This window comes from Monodon monoceros, unplaced genomic scaffold, assembly GCF_005190385.1.
Source record: "Monodon monoceros isolate NGI ecotype Baffin Bay Population unplaced genomic scaffold, NGI_Narwhal_1 Super_Scaffold_10, whole genome shotgun sequence".
In the NCBI taxonomy this organism is placed as follows: domain Eukaryota; kingdom Metazoa; phylum Chordata; class Mammalia; order Artiodactyla; family Monodontidae; genus Monodon; species Monodon monoceros.
The window spans coordinates 35,232,928-35,252,677 of NW_021703766.1; the positions used below are offsets into that span (position 1 = coordinate 35,232,928).

The 19,750-nt window shown below is 49.9% G+C and overlaps 1 protein-coding gene across 1 annotated transcript in view; it reads left to right on the forward strand.

Moving 5' to 3' along the window:
- ABCC12 (ATP binding cassette subfamily C member 12) overlaps positions 1-19,750 on the forward strand; it is a 59,364-nt gene that overhangs the window by 34,162 nt on the left and 5,452 nt on the right. Inside the window, 7 exon segments of the mRNA XM_029235797.1 lie at positions 2,708-2,869; positions 3,555-3,647; positions 5,567-5,769; positions 6,450-6,676; positions 9,308-9,445; positions 12,866-13,022; positions 18,456-18,545. Coding sequence (XP_029091630.1) covers positions 2,708-2,869; positions 3,555-3,647; positions 5,567-5,769; positions 6,450-6,676; positions 9,308-9,445; positions 12,866-13,022; positions 18,456-18,545 — 1,070 coding nt within the window.

The following is a 19,750-nucleotide window of genomic DNA, read 5'->3' on the forward strand; positions in this document are numbered from 1 at the left end:
ATACTCTTAACTATGTGTTGGGCACCTACCATTTGGGACAGAGAAGTGTAGGCACACTGTATGTCCTTTGGGGCAGCTAGAATTATGTGGTTCACCATAGTGTGAGCCTCGGGGCTCACCTGCCGGAGTCCAAATTCTGGCTCAACCACTTACTAGTTTTATGACTTTGAAGCAAGGTACTTGGCCACTCTTAGTTCCTTAATCCATAAAATGGGGGAAATAAGAGTACCAACTTCATAGGTTCTTGCAAAGATTACATTAGAAACTGTGCGTAGAAGGAATAACACCGTGCCGACGCAGAGTGACCCGCGGCAGTTGTTGTTATAATGATGATGATTAGGTGGAAAGGTCAAAGCAATGCACACAGACTAATTACACGCAGAAGTGCACACAGGAGATGTTTCCCAGTCTCTATGGGGAGCATTGAGAAAGAATTGTGCATCCGTGAAGAGACTGAGGTGGGATAAGGTTATTCATTCTTTCCACAAAAGGACTCAACATTCTACTATGTGCCAGGCACTAAGCTAGGCTGGGAAGAGAAAGAAAATACGCCCCTGTCCTCGGAATCTTTTGGTCTGGTGGGAGCCACCTGCAAGAGGATAACCATGGGAAACTGTGAGAAGAGTAATGGGGAGCGGGGGTGGGAGTGAGAAGTCAGGGAGGGCTTCACAGAGGAGGTGAACTTTGGACTGGTCCTTTAAGCATATGTAGGAGTTTGCCAGGGACACTCTGGTGACAAGGAGGGGAAAGGGGAGGACTTGGGCTCGAGGGCATCAGGCAATTCCAGGAAGGCAGAGAGGAGAGATGTGGGAGATAAACTTGGTGAGCTGTCTCTCCTCCTTAGATTCTGTTGCCTTCCATCCCTTTATCCAGTCAACATTTGTTGAGCACCTACTCTGTGCCCTGCCCCTCACTGGGCACTGAGAGGGCAGAGATCAAAATACCCCTAGCTCAAAGCGCCCACAGCAAGTTTCCTCAAAAATGTGTAGCTGAAAAAAACCCTTAGCATATTTGATCAAATTTAAGATGCCATCCATTTTGAGAGCACCATCATTTTATGTAGCACTAAGAAAAGTCTCTGCCAATTAGATGATATGGCATACTACCGAATGGGACACATCCTGATTTCAGAGATGCTAAAATGCAGGGAAAAAATGTGAGTCTTCTTATCGATGAAAGTTGGCACCATTAATGGTGCTTGTGACAAATGCGTGCCCATTTGGAAAGACAATATATTTTTATCACTCTGGAGGCGGCCAAGGCTGAAGTGGGGGGGGGGCTGTAGTCTCTTCCACGCTTTCCCAGGGAAGCTCCAGGCTGCTCAGGATTTGGGGTCCTGTGGGGAGAGTAAATCCTGCCCCTCTTCTCCTCCTCATGCCCCTTCTCTGGAGAGGAAAGGGAAAGTGTGAAATTAAATGCACTGAGAGCTATAGGAAGGGAAGGGTTGAAGGTGACAGCCCACTGGGCTGGCACGAGGGCATTTTCCAGGGGCAGCGAAGGTGAGCAGAGCATCAGCAGCACGGCTGACTGGGCGGGGGCTGCAAGGGGATCTGACAGTTCCTTTTACGCTCTAGGGTGCCATTCGTTAGGCTCTGCCGACCCATCGAGGTAACCCCCTCATGCTGCAGCCCCAGAGGGAGACACAATGAGTGAAAGTCAGGCTGAACGTTTCAAAGAAGCGCGAGGGTTCCCAGGCAGAGAGGATAATGGCAGCTCTATTCATGGAGGCACCTTTGAGATGGGACAGTTTTCCTTGCCAGGGCAGGATGCAGAGAGCCCTGCGAAGGGGGGGCCCCTTGTCTGGCTCTATTTATCTCTGTTTACAAGAGCCAGGTATAACTACAGCGTGCTGCTTTGGAGCGGACATTTTCATGCTCCTCTGTGTAGGAGAGGGAAGAGACGTGCACTCAACCCTGGCTTCTGGGAGCTCTTAGGCAGCCTCCCTGCACCTCTGAAAGCTGTTTCAATGAGAACTTGACGGTCATTTGCCCTCACCCTTTGGAAAATGGAGAGGACTTGGGACAGCCACGTGGAGGGAATCAGCAATCCACCTGGGAGGATGCCCCAGGTTTCTTCTCATGGTGTGAGCTCCATGGTAGATGCCTTCTTGTTGGCCCTGTAGTAGATGGTGTGGGTGCCCTTAGGACTTCTGCGCACACAACCCAACACCCAGCTGCCATACCTGCATCCCTTTGCCTGGGGCTCTCTCGTAGCTGCCAGCTGCAGGTCAAGGTAGAAGTGCTGGGGAATTAGCCCTGGGGAGAGCCCTCACCCAACAGCCAACGGGAGTTTGTGTAGAAACATCCCAGATCCCGCTGATCACAAGAAAGACCTCTGAGTTGTAGTTCTGTCCCAGCCTGAGATTTCTCTGTGCTGGGTTAAGCTCCCATCGCCCATGGGTGCTGCTGCCTTGATGAGACACCTTTTATTGTTGCCTTCCTTTCCCTGTACCCTTTAGCTCTGGAGTAAACTGCATGCGTTCACATCCTCTTCTTAGGATCTGCTTCTGCAGAACTAGATCAAGACAACCCCTGTCTCCCCAGGGCTGAGCACATAGTAGGTGCTTAATAAATATATTTCTCAAAACACTGAAAATCACCTGCCTCACAGGGCTGTAATGAGAACCAAATAAAACAAAATGAGCAAAAGTATCTTGGAAATTTCAAAGCATAGGGTTAGTGGAAGAAAGGATGGCAGTTGGCCCTAGTGGTGGCCGGGAGTGGGCGGGAGGGGGCCTGCCCCGCGGGGAGCGCCGCAGGACTTGTGTTTGTCCCCACGGTTCCTCTGCACCAGCTCATCCAGACTGAGTCCCCCCGGGGAGGAACCGTGACCTGGAAAACTTATCACACGTACATTAAGGCTTCTGGAGGTTTGGTAGAAAACAACGGGTTTCTTGATTTAATTTGCATTAAAAAATTCTTTCTTAAACTGTTGGGTTCATGTTTTATGGTTTCTTTAATAATTACTCTCTTTATGCTAGGGTCATTTATCAGTGCTTTTATTCTTTCCTCCTAAAAATCTAAAGTCTGATAAAACAGCCTTTTAAATGGAATCATCCTTTATCTCCATTAAAGCTGCCAGACTCCCTTTATTGAAACTGAGTGAGCAGCAGCATGACCCAGCTATGATTCTTGTGTAACCTCGCTCTCTAATCGCTGAGGACAGCAGCCACCCACTCGTTGCCTGTCTTCAGTGCGAGAGTCATCTCCATGAGCAAAACATATCTGAGAGTTTCATTCCTTGTCTCCCCTCAGGGATTTTGTTTGTTTTAAAATACTGAGTCATATCTGTTAAAGTGAATAGTGGTGTTTTGTTTTTTTTTTTAGTATGTTGACAATTTGGACCCATGTTCCAACCAGGTGGAACAGATGTTCCCATTGGGGGTTCAGGGGCCTAACACTCAGACTTGTCACATCAGCCTAGAAAGTGGTTCCCGGGGTAGAGGCCATTTTCCTACAGGCTTTGATTTTCCCACCAGGGTTGGACCCAAAGAAGAGAAGTCCCCGACAGCCCCCTGGCCTCTGTAACCCCTGGCCCTCTATCCTCCCCTGCAGGGTACTTCCTCTCTCCGTGGTCTCTCTTCCTCGTGATGATCGGCAGCTCCGTCTTCAGCAACGCGTGGCTGGGTGTCTGGTTAAACAAAGGCTCGCAGCTGAGTTCCCTTTTGGCTTTGGGAAATGTTGAGTCAGCTGCTAATGGAGAGTCTGAACACCATACAATGAGCCTTCCACAGCCCTCTCCACGAGGCTGAGGTCAGCTGCTTGCACTACACAACTCAACTCCTGAAATCCCTTTTGATTTTTCAAGACAAGCAGGGCATCCAAATTTGTATGTGCCACCTTCAAATGTTAAAGGATTGGCTAAAAACTTGTGCCAGGCAAATGCAGCATGGCTGGAGTCGTGCACATGCAGGATAGGGTCAGTTCTGCAACCTCTGTTGTAAGGCACCTCTGAGGAGTGTCTGGGAAGGGCTGGGGAAGCCTAACACAGATTTCTGTCTTCTTGCCTCTGAAGAGAAACTGGCATCTTGTCATGGACACTGTCTGGTGTCAGAGAGTTCTACCTGGCTCTGCTCCCCTACAGGAATAAGACATGCAAAAGTCAGACTGGGTCCCTGGATGTGCTGTAGGGCCATTGGGGGGCCTCTCTCTGCCTCCCAAGCTCTCATCTAGGCCAAGCCCCTCCTGGGAAGGACAGATAAATCTGCTCTCCCTCAAGCTTGCTGGAAACTCTCCCAGATTTTGGCCTATGGTTTCAAAGCTTTCCTGGAGCCCCGGAAAATGCTGTGGGGTTGCCTGCCCATCCTCCAAGATTACATTTGGGTACAGTTCTGTTTCTATGACAACCAAAGGGAGGAGGCCCTGGGAAGACATGGGCAGGGGAGAGGATGCGATTGCCCTCTTGGAGTTTGGCGTAGCTCCCTGAGACCAGTCCCAAGGGGAGAAGCCAAGGGGTGGCCTTCTCTGTGCAAAAAGAGAGCCATCTCTGGAATGTCCCCCAGATCCCTGCTTGCTCATGAAGAGCCCTTTCCTTGGAGAACCCAAGGGGTGAGTCAGAGCAGAGCCTCTCCCTACACGTGGTGCTTCCCCAGTAGGCCAGTGCCATTCTAATTGGGCAGCAGCAATGATGGCTGACCCACGCATTGGCGCCACCACCAGACACTGTGGGCATAGCCCACAGCGCAGCGAAACCTCCTCTTCAAGATGGTCCTTTGGTCAGTTAGCTCCCCAGGGATGCTTTTGCTTTTATGGATGTTCATCCAGCCTCTGGTTTACATTTCCGCTATTGCTGTAATAAGCAAAATGGCATTTAGAAGAAAGATGCTTGTTCGCTCCCCAAAGGCAGTCTTGACTTTTAGCACATGGCTCAGAGAAAAGCAAAACTGCCACTTTTTCAGGAGGAGGAGATGGCCTCCCTCCAGAAATGCAGGCAAAAACACGTGTTCTCCTCGTGCAGGATGGAGTGTGGTCTCCTTGAATCCTCCCAGAGTCCTTGGTTCATCAGGCTCCCTCCTCCCCACCGCTGACTTCAGGGCAGTGGACCAGCGCCCTCCTAGGTGCACCCTGAGAAAAGGAAAGGCAGAGGGCCCGGGGGGGGCTGGCCCATCATACAGAGAAGCTCCTGAGTCTCCCCGAAGGCCTGGTGGTTTCTGCCATCAGGTCTCTGATTCCCTGGCCTGTCTGGGCTGCCTGAGTGTTGCTCGGCCAGCGTATGGAACCCAGATATTGTTGCTTCTGTGATTTTCCTGGCCCAGCATCACCTCTGGTCTCCTGAGGTGCAGTTGGTTTCTGAGATGACTGCCCTGTACAAATCTGGTTTGTCTGCTCTGCTTTTCTCACTGACTGTGCTGAGCCTCGTCAGCCAGGGGCCCTTGGGGGCCCAGCGGCCCAGCAGGAGGACCCATGCAAAGCTCAGGAGTCCCCACAGGGAACTGACTTGATTTTACCACCTGACTCATTCTTAACAATTATGCACTCCTTTTTAGTTTCTTCTCCCTGGAAAGATTCTCTGAAAAATTCCCATTCTTTTGACAGTTGATCAGTTCTTGGTGCCTCTTGTTTTCCTCCCAAGATGACATGTGGGCCTCACGACATCATGAGCACGTGCGAGGTGGGCCCGGTGCCGGCAGACACCGGGCCGAGGGTGTACCAGTGGGCGTATGCGGGGAGCACGGTGTCCGTGCTGGTGTTTGGTATCACCCAAGGCTTCACTTTCACCAAGACCACGCTGATGGAATCCTTCTCACTGCACGACCGAGTGTTTGACAAGGTACAGGCTCCCCATCTTCCGCCCCAGGGGCTGCATGTGCATCGGTACATCAGTCAGTGGGGTTTATTGATCACCTGCGATGTGCCAGACACTGTGCTCAGCTCTGGGGTGGACACTGCTCACGGAGCTTATAGTCGAGTCTGGGAAGAGTCTCCCAGTATCTAATTATCAACTGCAAAGGCAAACTTCAGGGAGCTGTGGGTGTGTCATGGGCCCAGGCAGGGCTGGGGGTGAAGGTGTGAGTGGTCAGGAAGGTCTCCCTGGGACACTGCCCTGGAGCAGACGTGTGCAGGCCCAGAGGGCATCTCCTGCTCCAAGGAGCTCTGAGGACATCAGGCCCCCTCTTCATTCCGCTGTTGCCATGGAGGGCCCTGGCCGGAGCACACAGGTGTGCCCCCCATCCCACCCCGCCACACACACACTTGGCCTTTTATTGCCCTGGGCAAAAAATCCCTCCCTCCTCCAAGGAGGCTGAACCCCTCCACGGTCACTCTCATCCACGGTGGTGGCGAGAAAGGGCCACATTCTCGCTTTCCCAGGATGGCCTGGCACATTGTGTTGGCCCCCAGAAAAAACCTCAGGCCTGGCTCGCGATCCCAGCCCCAGGGAGCGCCGGACGGGGCAGGGGTGGGGGTCACCAAACAGGCACCTAGCCCCTGACCCTCCATCGTCGCCCACAGATCCTGGAGAGCCCGATGAGTCTCTTTGACAGGACTCCCTCCGGCCGGCTAATGAACCGTTTCTCCGAGGACACGAACGAGCTGGACGTGAGGCTGCCGTTTCATGCCGAGAACTTTCTGCAGCAGTTTTTTATGGTGCTGTTTATCCTCGTGATACTGGCTGCCGTGTTTCCTGCTGTCCTTTTAGTCCTGGCCGGCCTGGCTGTAGGCTTCTTCATTCTTTCACGGTAGGTCAGTGCACGATTTAAAAAGGAGCACACGAAACCTATGCATATTTGGTTAACCCTGTGCAGTGACCCGGTAGTATCCGGTGGTACTGAGTCCTTGCTGTCTTCTCTGAATGGTGGAGCACGTTGATTTTTGGTGATGTGCTAAGTGCTCGGTATACATCTGGCATTTGGGCCTCAGGGCAACGCTGAGGGGTGGATATGGCTGGGAGATTAAGTCACTGGTCCCAGGCCAGGAAATGAGCCACCGTGGTTGCTGTCTACCTGCTGTTATGTTCTTAACCACTGGGCTTTGCCATTCCTGCTGCTGGAGGATAGAGGAGACCAGTCTCTCCGAGCTTTAAGAAATAGCCCCACCTGGCCACTGATGTGGTGAGAGAAAGGCCTTGGCTGCTTGGCACTGAGGGGTCCCCGTGCCCACATTCACACCCACCCTGGGGGAAAGCAGGAGGGCAGCATCGGTCCCAGCTTTCCGGGAAACCCAGCTCCTCAGGCCCTCCCTCGCCCTGGGCGAGCTGGAGTTCTCATCAGGCAGCCTGCTGGGTATTGCGTGAGGGCTAAGGATTGGAAATCAGTTGAAATTTGCAACAGGGTCCCAGCTCTGCTGCCAAACTAGCTGGAGGACCTTGGAGAAGTCGGAGGAACGCTGCAGGCCTCAGTCTCCTTATCTCTAAAATGGTAATCATCGAAACATGCGCCTCGCCTGTTCTGCAAGGGTTCTCAGAGGATCAATAAGTGTCTTGTAAATTAGAAATGGGACACAATATTATACAAACTTTGAGTTTCTATAAAACTCAACGAAATGTTTATCACGTTCCTAAATGTGCCCAGCCCTGGTCTGGACACGGAGGGTCTTGAAGAGGGTGCCCAGATTGCAAGGATTCAGCCCACAAATCGTAGACCCACGCCCGCCTGTAAGCAGGAACATCACACTCAGAGCTGAGTTTTAGAAATATTGCTGTGGCCATTGCACAGTGTGGAGGGTGGATGAAGCTACAGAAAGACTGAGACAAGGCTATAGGATTGGAGACTCTTGCAGTATAGAATCTGAGTGAGAACTGAGACATAGGCAGCAGCAGTCAGGACAGAAAAGAGGTGGATTCGGGAGCCATTTCACAGATAGTCTGTTGGGGTTGGGGGATGGGAGAGGCCAAGGATGAGTCCAAGACAGGGAGTGCTGTGAAGACAGATATGAGTGACACAGGAGGAGACGCAGTTGGGGGTGATCAAGATTACCGGTTTGATTTTGGATGGTTCAAGGTTGTGGATCAAGTCCACAGATGACGCCACAGACAGTGCGGAATGTGCGTGTAGGGATGCATGGTCAGAGAGCCTGACTCCACGTCCTTGGCTGAAGCTGGCGTCGCCATGGGAACTAGCACATGTGCCCTGGGAGTTGGGGGAGCCGGGCTCTCGCTTCAGTCTCCCACTGCCTCCTTTCTGACTCTGAGAAAGGACACATGGGCCTCAGTGTCCAGATCAAGAGTTTATTGCAGCGACCAAATACAAATAATTTCTGCAAGTCCTTTACAAACCATAACAGGTCCTGGGTGCCACTTCTTAAAATGGATTCCTTGGGCTGGTGTTTGTTTTTGTAATCTGTGTGTTTGTCTGACCATTCATTGTTCCTGTCTGTTCTCCCCTCTGTGCTGTTGACTTACTTAGTAAAAGGTTTTTCTCTGCCCTGCACCCCTACTTCTTGCTACAAGACAGGCCAGATCAGGCTGATCCAGACTGAGTTACCCAATGTTTCCAGCTAACTCACTTGAGCTCTGAATGAGGTTTCCCTTCCTCTCTCCTGGGTGAGTGTCAGCTGAGTCTGGAGTCCAGATCAGATTCGCTGTCACGGGCCAGCTGCCAACGTGCGTGCCGAGGGCAGTGGTCTCACACTCACTGGGGTCCTGGGGGAGTTACATCCCATGGAGCATTTGGTTTTAAAATCAGCTCCTGAGGTGACAATGTTCAAATGTTGTTCAAAATTACCTTTGAAAATGTCTTTAGGAGATCGCATATTGGCAGTTGACACACCAGATCCAGATTTTCCTCCACAATTGGAACAGATCCCTTTTTCTTTGGTCGGGTACCCAGAAGTAGCTGGCTTGTATTTAGGGGCTGCACTGTGTGAAAAACACTAGTCTTCAAAGAAGAGAGTCACAGCTCGTGCAGCGAGACTCTCACGCTGCAAGAAGCCTTCAGAACTGAGACCACAGGAAGGAGTGGCTCAAATTTCTGAGACCCCACCCTCACACACAGGGATGGGCCCCCCAAGAGGAGAATGGCGGGCGAGCCCCTCCTCCCTGGTTAGATAGCATCGTCCGTCTTAAATTTGTCTTGAGTACCCAGTTGGATTTGAGCTGAGGGGAGTACTGGGAGACCCCATTTGGGGCCCTCCGGGCCACTCTTGGTTTTCCAAAAGCATTTTTTTTTTTTTTGCGGTACGCGGGCCTCTCACTGTTGTGGCCTCTCCCGTCGCGGAGCACAGGCTCCGGACGCGCAGGCTCAGCGGCCATGGCTCACGGGCCCAGCCGCTCCGCGGCATGTGGGATCTTCCCGGACCGGGGCACGAACCCACGTCCCCTGCATCGGCAGGCGGACTCTCAACCACTGCGCCACCAGGGAAGCCCCCTGCAGCATTTTTCACAGAGGACTCCAGGAGCTCAAGAAGGTCGAGAGTGTCAGCCGGTCCCCCTGGTTCTCCCACGTAGCCTCGTCCACGAAGGGCCTGGGAACCATCCACGCCTACAACAAGAGGGAGGACTGCGTCAGCAAGTAAGTCCTGGGCAGGGCCTGCCCCAGGGCTTCCGCTCCCTGTCAGCCCCAGCGGGAGGCCCAGAAAAGCCGGCTGCTCTGGCTCTGAGGAGGGAAGTCTGGGTGGCGCGGCCTGACTGTGGACGGAGAGCCGGTAGAACGGAGGAGGTGCCCCTCACACACTAGGCCTTTCTCCCCAGTGTCCGAGGCCCCCAAAGACTCGAGCTCATCCAATGACAACCTCAGTACAGGGTTTTACATGTTTTATTTTTTTCTCCCTAAAAGTAAAATGTGTTCAGTTCAGGAAAATAGGAGAAAACAGAAAAAAAAAAAAAAATCACCCATGGGCCCCCAACCCAAATCCTATTAATATTTTTGTGTATTTCCTTCCAGTCTTTTCTTTTTTTCTATTTCTGAAGTATTTATAATCATTTTTGTCTTGTTTTATTTTTAAATAGCATTTTTCATGTTATTACATATTCCTTGTAAAAGTCATTTTTAAAGACCACATTACATCTCACTTCGTAGATGGACCAGTTTTCTTCTTTTTAAAATGTCGGGACTGGATTAATAAATTTCTCTGGAGTCCTCCAGCTCCAAACTTCTAAAACACTGTATAATCACATATAATTAGTGTGTATCAATCACAGTAGGCTCACTGTGGTAACAAACAACTACAAATTTTAGGGGCTTAACACAATACGTATTTATTCTTCTTCAAGCCACACCCGAATGAGGGTCCATGGGGCAGGGGTAGGGGATTCTGCTCCACACTCAGGTACACGGTCTCTCTCCATCTGGGGCTTTTCCATCCTGAGGGCCTTGGGGACCTTTCCAGAATCCTCTGGTCTAACTGGAAGGTAAAAGGAGAGATGTGGGTAGAGGACCCCAATGAAGGCACTCATCATTTCTGCACACTCATTGGCCAGAGTTCAGTCACATGGGTGCACCTAACTGCAAAGGAGGCTGGGAAATGTAGTCCAGCTGTGGCCGTAGGGGGAAAAGAAAATGGAGTTTGGTGAATCTATAGCGTCTCTGCCACATAGATGGTTTTTCTCCACCCTCATCCTTTCCCTCCTTAACATCCTAACACACACTTCAAAGTTTGTGTCTCTCTCTCCCCACCACCCACGATCTCAGTGTGGACCTGGCACCCTGGCCTGTCTTTAGTTCAGTCAGCAGCTAGCCCTGTTACTGGCGTGACCTGAACATCATCTGTCAAGAGTCCTGCATCACACATCCACCCTTCCAGTGTCCTGGTCATGGGTCATTCATCAACTCACAACAAACTGAACAGATTCAATCCTTGTCTTCCTGCAGATTCTCCCCCAAGGTTTCCAAAACGATCCTATAGGAGAGCTGAGCCCTACGCCATTGATGGGCTCTCCCCTCTTTTAATCCTTTCATTCCTTTCATGGAGTTTCCAGAGGGCTTGGGCTTCTCACTTGCACTGCTTCTGTGAACAGACAAAAATGCTACAGCACTAAAAAAAGGTTCGAGGTCAAATTCCAATTTGATCCCTGCCAGTGATTCTGTTTCTGCACAACCTAACCAACCACACATGTAAGACCGCAGATGACTCCTAAGTCACTTAAGCTGTCAGTTGAATTTGTAGGCTTTATAGAGACATGGTAGAAGACCAAAGTGTTTGGAAGAATATTTTAACTAAGCTCTGGGAAAAATTAGTTGGAGTGGAAACAGAGAGGAGGGTGCTACATGGCCCAGCCTGGGTAGTCAGAGGGGCTTCCAGCCAGAATCCTTTGAGGAGGTTTAGAACAGGATGGAGCAGCAATGCCCGAGGACGTCATGACTGCACCAATGGAGGAATCTCAACTCTTTAGGGGTTTAAGCATGGAAAGTTTTAATTTTTATTCTAATAATTTCTACCAGTTGTTCTGATGAAGCCCCTTTCCCAGTAAGTCAGGGGAACCTTCAGTGGCAATTGTGATTAATGTCCCTTCTGGTCAATGGTTAGCTCAGTCCAGTTAAAACTTCAATCTTGAAGGTACTCAGATCACAGCCCCCCACCCTCCATCTGCTCAGAGGCTTGGCGTGGGCATGCTGGGCTGCTCTATGTGTCGGGCAAGGGGGCAGGGTCACTGTTGGGAAGCACCCAGTCTTTTCTTTTAAACACTCTCTCCCTTTTCCCTGAGCCTGGTTCTCTGAGGCTGGTGCAGGGGGATGGAGGTGGGGAAGGACACATCCTCAGGTGACCACCCTGTCCAGGTCATTCTCCTTTCTGCTGCTGATTTCTTCTGGTCCAGCTCCCGGTGCAGATGAGGTGTGGCAGGGGAGAGCCCCCAACGGGACCCAGGTCCCCAGCCGCTCTGCTGGGCACTGCCGATGGGCAGGCTCTGGCGGGTCCTCCCATGAGCTCCGCCTGGCAGCCTCACACTGCTTTCCTTTTATGTGGGGCCTCTTGCCTCATGCCGATCAGTGTGGCATCAAGACTGCAGCCTCACATGCCATCTTCCCTCTGCACCCCAACTCTAGCAACTGCAGGAACGGGCAGGACCCACCTTCCGTACATCTGGGGACCGAGCAGCTCCGGGGCTGGGTCTCGCCTTCATCCCTCGGCGGTGTCACCTCTCTGTAGCTCTGCCCTATGCTCCTTCTCCTCTTTGGCTCAGGGGACACGCAGCAGGTGTACAAGATGTCAGCTTTCTTTTTTTTCCTCCACCTTTATAAACAATTGCCTTGACTCTTCTTTCCCTGAACTGGGGAGGAGAACCAATCCAGCACCCTCTTTTCCTTCCTCTGCCATCACAAACATTGAGATCTCCTCACCTCCCACCCTGTATAGATCAAAGGGGTCAATGGTCATTTCCACAGGGCCTTTGGGGGGTGGCTACCTCCAAGACAGCGGTCCTTTGGAGATAGACTGTGAGGTTCTCAGCCCCTTTTGTTCTCAGCTGTGGGTTCCAGTTGCCAGTTCTGGGAAAGACAGAAAGAGCCCACTCAGCACCATATGCTACTGCCATGTAGGATTTCTCAAAATACATGCAAATCAAAGATGCCCATGGCAGCAGATTTTAAAGAGTATGAGGATATGCTCATCTTTGTAAGAGATTCCCATATAAGAATGCATTGGGGGCTTCCCTGGTGGTGCAGTGGTTGACAGTCCACCTGCTGATGCAGGGGACGCGGGTTCGTGCCCCGGTCCAGGAAGATCCCACATGCCACGGAGCAGCTGGGCCCGTGAGCCATGGACGCTGAGTCTGCGCGTCCGGAGCCTGTGCTGTGCAACGGGAGAGGCCACGACAGTGAGAGGCCCACGTACCAGAAAAAAAAAAAAAGAATGCATTGGCCCTTGAGTAAAAATTCCTCTCACCCTATTTCTCCGGTAGCCCTAACCTTAAGTCTATGGAAGCACAGCCTGACCTCCTGTTTTGCCTGATTTCTTAATTTTAGGTTTCAGATGCTAAATGATGAAAACTGCAGCCATCTCCTATACTTTAACTGTGCTCTCAGGTGGTTTGCTCTAAGGATGGACATCCTCATGAACATCATCACCTTCATTGTGGCCTTGTTGGTGATCCTGAGTTTCTCCTCAATCAGTGCTTCATCCAAAGGCTTGTCATTGTCTTACATCATCCAGGTAACACCTAGTGTAAGGCTGGGCCTGGCCTGGAGGCTCTGGCATGGAGTGTATCAGGGAAGATGGACATAACAGAAAACCCAACTCAGCAGGTTTAAACAATAAGGAGAGCTCAGTGGTGAAGTTCACATCATTAAAAGGTCTGGTGGCTGTATGGGCTTCAGGCACAGCTGGATCACGGCCCCTGGGTTTGTCCTCCTCCTGGGATGACTTTCTTCATGGCTGTGCAATGGTGACTGGCAGCCTCTGGGGGCTATAGCAGGAAGGAAGCAGGAGAAAAGCGTTTCCTGCCCCAGCCACTGAACAAAAGCCCTGTGTTTTACTTTCACTGGATTAATTGAGGCATCCCCAAACTAATTTGTGGCTCGATGGGATGCGGATGACTGGCTTAGGCCAAAGGATGGAGTCATACCCCATGCTGCTCTCATGTCACACACCGCTGCCCCACAATGGGGAGAGGGAAAGGAATGCTGGGGGGGCAGCCATGATGTCCATGACAAATAATCACCCACTTCTCTTTTTGGTTGCTTTGGTGTTTTTCTTTTGAAAAATAAGAATAACAGGGAAACAATAATAATAGGGAATAATAATGATAATAGGGAAACACATGTCATTTTAGGCACTGTTGTAAGTTCTTTACATAAATTAACTCATTTATTTCCACAATTACCCATGAGGTAGGGATGCCATAATCCCGGTTTTACAGGTGAGGAGACTGAGGTCCAGAAAGACTTGTCAGAATCACACACCGGCATGTGTGAGAGCCAGGATTTGAATCCACGTCATCTGGGTCTGATACCAATCTGAGTCTGCATCTGCTCCTCGTTACATACCTCACACCTCTGTCTTTGGAAGCTGTTCCCATGCAGCCCTTATCCTCGGTCCTCTGACATTCCAGGACAGTGAGTCTGAGTGGGGGTCTGTTTCCACTTATTCTGTTCAAGGCTGGGAACAGAATAAAGTCAAATCTCTCTTCAAGTGGAAAAATTTCTCCTTTTCCTCCTTTATTCCTTTTTCTCCTCTTGATAATTTCCTTGTCTCCTTTCCCTTTGTTTTCCTTTTCTGTCACTCATATTGGTTGAATATTGGTTTTCTTGCATCAGTCCTCTATGTTTCCTTTCTTTCATCTCAAAGTTTCCATGTTCTTGTTTTTTTATCTTTATTCTGGGAATTTTCCTTTGCTTTGTCATTCGGCCATTCTCTTGAATTTGAAGATCATATGTTCGTATACTTAATTTCCACAAACTCTTTCTTATTCTCTGAGTTTTTAAGCAAATCATTTTAAAATGGGTGCAACATATTTTTAATCTCTCTGAGGATATTAATTAGGGCTCCTCACCTTTCTTAAACTCTCCTTTCTTATTTGACTGATACTTGTTTTTTCCAGGATCAGGTTTTTTGTTTGTTTGTTTGTTCATCTGGTTCTTGCTCTTTCATGCCATTGGTTTTGTTCATATGTCTCTTGATCCATTTGTGGTTAAGGCTGAGAAACTTGGTTGGATTTTCATGTTTTCATCTGCCTTGGTAGGTCTCTCCTGATGGGACGTTTTATAACTATGGATAGGTGGGTTGGACTTTTCCACAGGCTGGCTTCACTTCGGGAAAGCAGCCAGAGAGCTGGCCTTCAGACACCCAAAGGCTAGATTTAAAGAGATTTTATCTAGGATACTAATCTGGGAGCCCCGTTTATCCCCAAGTCATTTATCCACTTTCTTTAGGGAAGTGTGTGTGTGTGCGTGTGCGTGCGTGTGTGTGTGTGTGTGTGTGTGTGTTTTGGCCTAGGGATAAATTGCCCAGCTACCTCTGGTTGGGAGGAAGATGAGGAGGGGCAGGAAATGGGCCCAACGGGAGTAGCTGTCTATACGCCACCTCAGTCTGTCTCTTTGTGGACCCCTTCTCTTACCTGGAGCCTCTCTGACTTCTGCTGGACAGAAGGTTCTGGAAGCCCCTGCAGCACACTCTGCCTCCAGCCTATCAAAAGGCTTTCATCCTCTTTCCATCTTCCAGAAATGTGTAACTCTTTCCTTCAATGATATCTCTTGATATCTCTTCCCAAGCCCCTTGCTGTTACAGTCTATTCCTTTTTGCAATCTCTGTACTATCATTTTAATAATATTTTGGAAAGGAAGAGGAACAAATATATGCTCAGGACTCTATGTTAAGTGAGGGAAATGAGTTTTCCTTGGGTAGGCAGTTTCCTTCATTGATGGATGATTTTTTTTTTTTTTTTGCGGTACGCGGGCCTCTCACTGTTGTGGCCTCTCCCGTTGCGGAGCACAGGCTCTGGACGCACAGGCTCAGCGGCCATGGCTCACGGGCCCAGCCGCTCCACGGCATGTGGGATCCTCCCGGACCGGGGCACGAACCTGTGTCCCCTGAATCGGCAGGCGGACTCCCAACCACTGCGCCACCAGGGAAGCCCTGATGGATGATTTTATTTGTTGTTACCTAGTAAAATATTAAACAGATGATGTTGAATAGATTCCCTTACTTGGTCCAAGTGAAACGGCTTTCCTTAACTGAGGTTATGCTCTTGGGATATATCACCAGCTTTCTATGAGATTGTTTTCAAACATTCCTGTGAGGCTGGAGAATTTGCACACCTCAAGATCTAGGGGGTGTTTCCCCTCCAGCTGGCTTTGAAGCTTTATTGAGCATTAGCCCCCCTTTGGAGAATACAGAAAATCCAGCTGACAGAGCTTCCCTTGAGAACAGAGGGGACTCCCTAGGTGGATGAGAAATTGGTGTGAAGTCCCACAGAGCACAAAGTGAGTGCAAAGTAACATCACATAACATCACAGACGAGGATGAGCACTTCCTGGGGCCAGCACTGTGCTGATAAGGGAATTCTAAGCCCATGGAGGGCTGCCCGGGGCCCTGAGAAGCTGATACCCTTGAACTTAACAAAATACTTATATGCCCTTCTCAAGAGCAGAGTTCATTCATTCACTCAGCAGACGTGTCCACTGAGCACCTGCCAGGAGCTGGAGCCATGCCAGCTGCTGTGGGTTCAGCAGTGAACAAGCTGGACAGGTCTCTGCACTCATGGAGCTTACATGCTAGTGGGATATAAAGGGATATAAAGTGGGATGGAATAAATAAGTGTGCAAGTAAATAAATAAGGAGACTTCAGAAACTGTTGAACTGTTTTGAAGATAATGAAGCAGGGTAATTGACTGTAAGTGGGGAAGCAGCGTTAGACCCCATATAGTCAGGGAAGGCCTCTGCCGGGAGGTGACACCTGAATTTGATAAAGAAGGAGCCAAGGAAGTGCTTCAGTCTAAGGGGCCAGGGAAGGCTGGGGGTAGGCAGGAGACTGGTGCCTTTGGGGAACTCAGAAGCTCCTGCGGCCTGAGCAGGGTGGTGGAGAATACGATATGAGGGGTCGGCGGGGCTCCGTCAGCCGTGGGCAGGGGTGTCACCTGTCTTCTAAGAAAGGCTTTCTCGCCTGCAGCACTGTGGACATTTGGGCCAGATAATCCTTTTTGACAGGGGCTGTTCTCTGTGTTGCAGGATGTCAGCAGTCTTCCTGATCTCTAACCAGGAGATGCCAGTAGAATCTCCCGCCTCCAAGGTCGTGACAACCTAAAATGTCTCTAGACATTGCCAGATGTCCCAGGGACGGGGTGCCTAATCACCCCGGCTGAAAGCCAGTGCCCTAAGAGAAATGGGAAGCCAGTGGCATGTGTAAAGCTGGGAGGCAGCAAGGGAGGCCCACTGAGGTGAGCTCTCGGAGGGTCTGGACCCACACTGCTCTCACCTCATCCACCTGCTCAGGACACACTGCCTCCTTCCTGTTAAGGCCACTTGCTGCTACCCAGAGTTTGCTTGGCAGACTCTAATCATGAATGCTTCAGCACACACTGTCTTCTTAATCACCCCAACTAAGGTAACGCCCCAGCCCAGCCCTAGCCCCTCTTTCACATCTCACCAGATAACTGACATTCTTAGGGTTCCTTGACATTGCCTGTGTCTCATCCCGCCGGCCCACTAGAATGCAAGCCCTGGGGCTTCAGGGGTCTTGTCTATCACGTTCACCCCTGGGAAACCAGCCCCAACTGTGCCGGCACCCAGTCACTGCTCACCTAGTGAAGACCTGGTCCTTCCTCCAGCCCACTAGCCCACCCTGCGACTGAGGCAGGTGCTGTTGGTGGCCCCCCTTCCAGGGCAGGCCAGCTGGCCTCCCACTGCTGCGGGAAGGTGCTCAGTTCAAGGCTGAGGCAGGTTGCACCTGCGGTATGGGGAGTCCTCCCAGCGCCTCAGCAATGCCTGCAGGGAGTTAGGGGAGATGGAGCCGCATCCTCGGGACAAGTCAGGTGTGTTCCGTGCGGACTCCCAGGACCCCCAAGGGCGTCAAGCTTCAGTTGCCCACAGTGAAGCCTATCCGGACTCTCCTCCTCTGTGCCTCAGTTCTCCCAGCTCCTACTGGGACTTTTTGGGTCCACTCCCTGGAGGTGTTTCCTAGGGCTGCTGTAACAAATTATAAACTAGTGGCTTAAAACCAGAGAAATGTATTCTCTTGTGGTCTTGGAAGTTGGAAGTCTAGAATCAAGGTGTCTGTAGGGCCATGTTCCCTTGGAAAGCTCTAGAGGAGAATCTGTTCCTTGTCCCTCCTGGCATCTGGTGGCTGTTGGCTTCCTGGGCTTGTAGCTGCATCCCTCCAATCTCTGTCCTGTCTTCATGTCTCCTCCTCCTCTGTCTCTTATATGGACACTTGTTGGATTTAGGGTCCACCCAGGTAACCCAGCTTGATCTCAAGGTCCTTAATTACACCTGCAAAGACCCTTTTCCTAATGAGGTAGGATTCAAGGGTCCCAGGGATTTGGATGTGGAATATCTTTGGGGGGGACCTCCATTCAACCTGCTTGCCCTCAAATCTCACGGTTGGCTTCTGGGAGATCCTGGCCTAAGGTGGGTGATCTTAGCAGGCCACCGTCTAAGCCTAGAGTTTCTCATGTCTGAAGCAAGCAGATGGGCTTGATGGTTTTCTTCCACTTCTGGTACCTGTGGTGATTGGGTTTCAGGTGCTTCCAGGATGCAGGGGGGGTAATCGGGGAGGGCACAGAGGTGCAGGACCCTACCAGGTGGCCGCAAGTGCTGGGTTTCCAGCAGTGCGGAGGCCCTGGGAGAATTCCTGCTCACAGCAGTTCCCCACCCCTCCAACCAAGAAGCTTGTGCCTGAGCGGTGCTGTGGTGGGATGACTCTGCCCATCTGGAGTGCCAGAGAGAATATAATTCCCATTTGTTTCTAAATACAAAGGAAGTGTTTAAAGGCAAAACACCCCAACAGGAGTGTCTTTACATCTGGACACTTGGCTGGGAACGCAGGCCTGCTTTTGGTGTGGTCCTGAGTAAGACGGGAGGGGTGACTCACAAGCCGGCCCTGAAGGCAGACAGGGCTCTGACTGTGGCTGTTTGTCGCCCCCTCCACAGCTGAGTGGGCTGCTCCAAGTGTGCCTGCGGACAGGGATGGAGACCCAGGCCAAGTTCACCTCCGTGGAGCTGCTCAGGGAGTACATTTCGGTAAGAAATCAGCGCAAGAGGAGGAGCCAGTTAACTCTGGCAGAATTTAGGTATTTGATCTTTTCACATGTGAAAAGGATCTCTTTAAAAATTGAAATCGGACCACAACCCCTTTTCTTAACACCCATATTTACAATATAGTCTAAAGTCCTTGATGATGAGGGAGAGGTTCTTTTCAAAAAAATTTCCTCAAAGGCTGTTTCTGTACACAGAAGAGAGAATTCAGTGGCTTACTTTAGTTTCTAAAAATTAATACTTACTTGACTAAAATTGTAAATTGAAAAAAACTGTCTTCTTCTTCTTTAAAAGCTTTTATGTTCCCCTTACAAATCCTGCTATTCTTTGAAAAGCAGTCTTGCCAATTCAAGCAATCACTTTTAAGGGCCTTTGAACAGCATTTGGCCCCTTTTAATTAAATACTTTAAAACATTTTAAGCTGCATTTTAAAATTTAATGCATTCCATTTCCTTTTTAAGTACCTTGATAATCTGATTTAACAAACAAACCTTCCTGAGGTTATATAAATCTAATAAATTAAACTTATAAATATGGTGAGCTTTAAGTTCTCATGACAATCCCAATGCTGTATATAAACAGTAAGTTTTTAAACTTAAAACCATGTTAAAATAAGTTATTCAATTTTACATTTTAAATTAGAATCACAAGCCTGAATGTTGTTAACATTATGAATACTTAAAGCCCCAAATATGCAGATTCCATAAACTAAAAATACTACTATTCCAATCATGCTTCTCTTAAATATTATTATTACTAATTCTAAATCTTCTAGGGATTAAAAATACTCACTGTCTAGGAATACAATTATTTTCTCAGCTAATTGTGGTTGCCTTTCGACCAGCGATGTGGGCTGGTCAGCCACCCTAATGGGGAACACGGGAGCTCTATTTCTCCTGGTTAACAGGTACTTGATAATTCAGAGGAGGGGTTAGTCTTATAATGCAGTCAAGTTGCTCTCCTCCTTAATTGGAGGAAATTTGCATTTCTTGGGCTCTTATAAAACTTTAATTCCTTTTCCATGTAACTCTGAACTTGACACCCGGTGCTACTGTCATCTTCCTGCTTCTAACACCACAGTGACTCTTGCAGATAATGAAATTGTATCTGATCGAATTCTGCAAATCTCAAGACTTGGTCTGGATTTGTCACACAGCTTCAAGGTCACACTGCTGACACTTGCCCAGGCT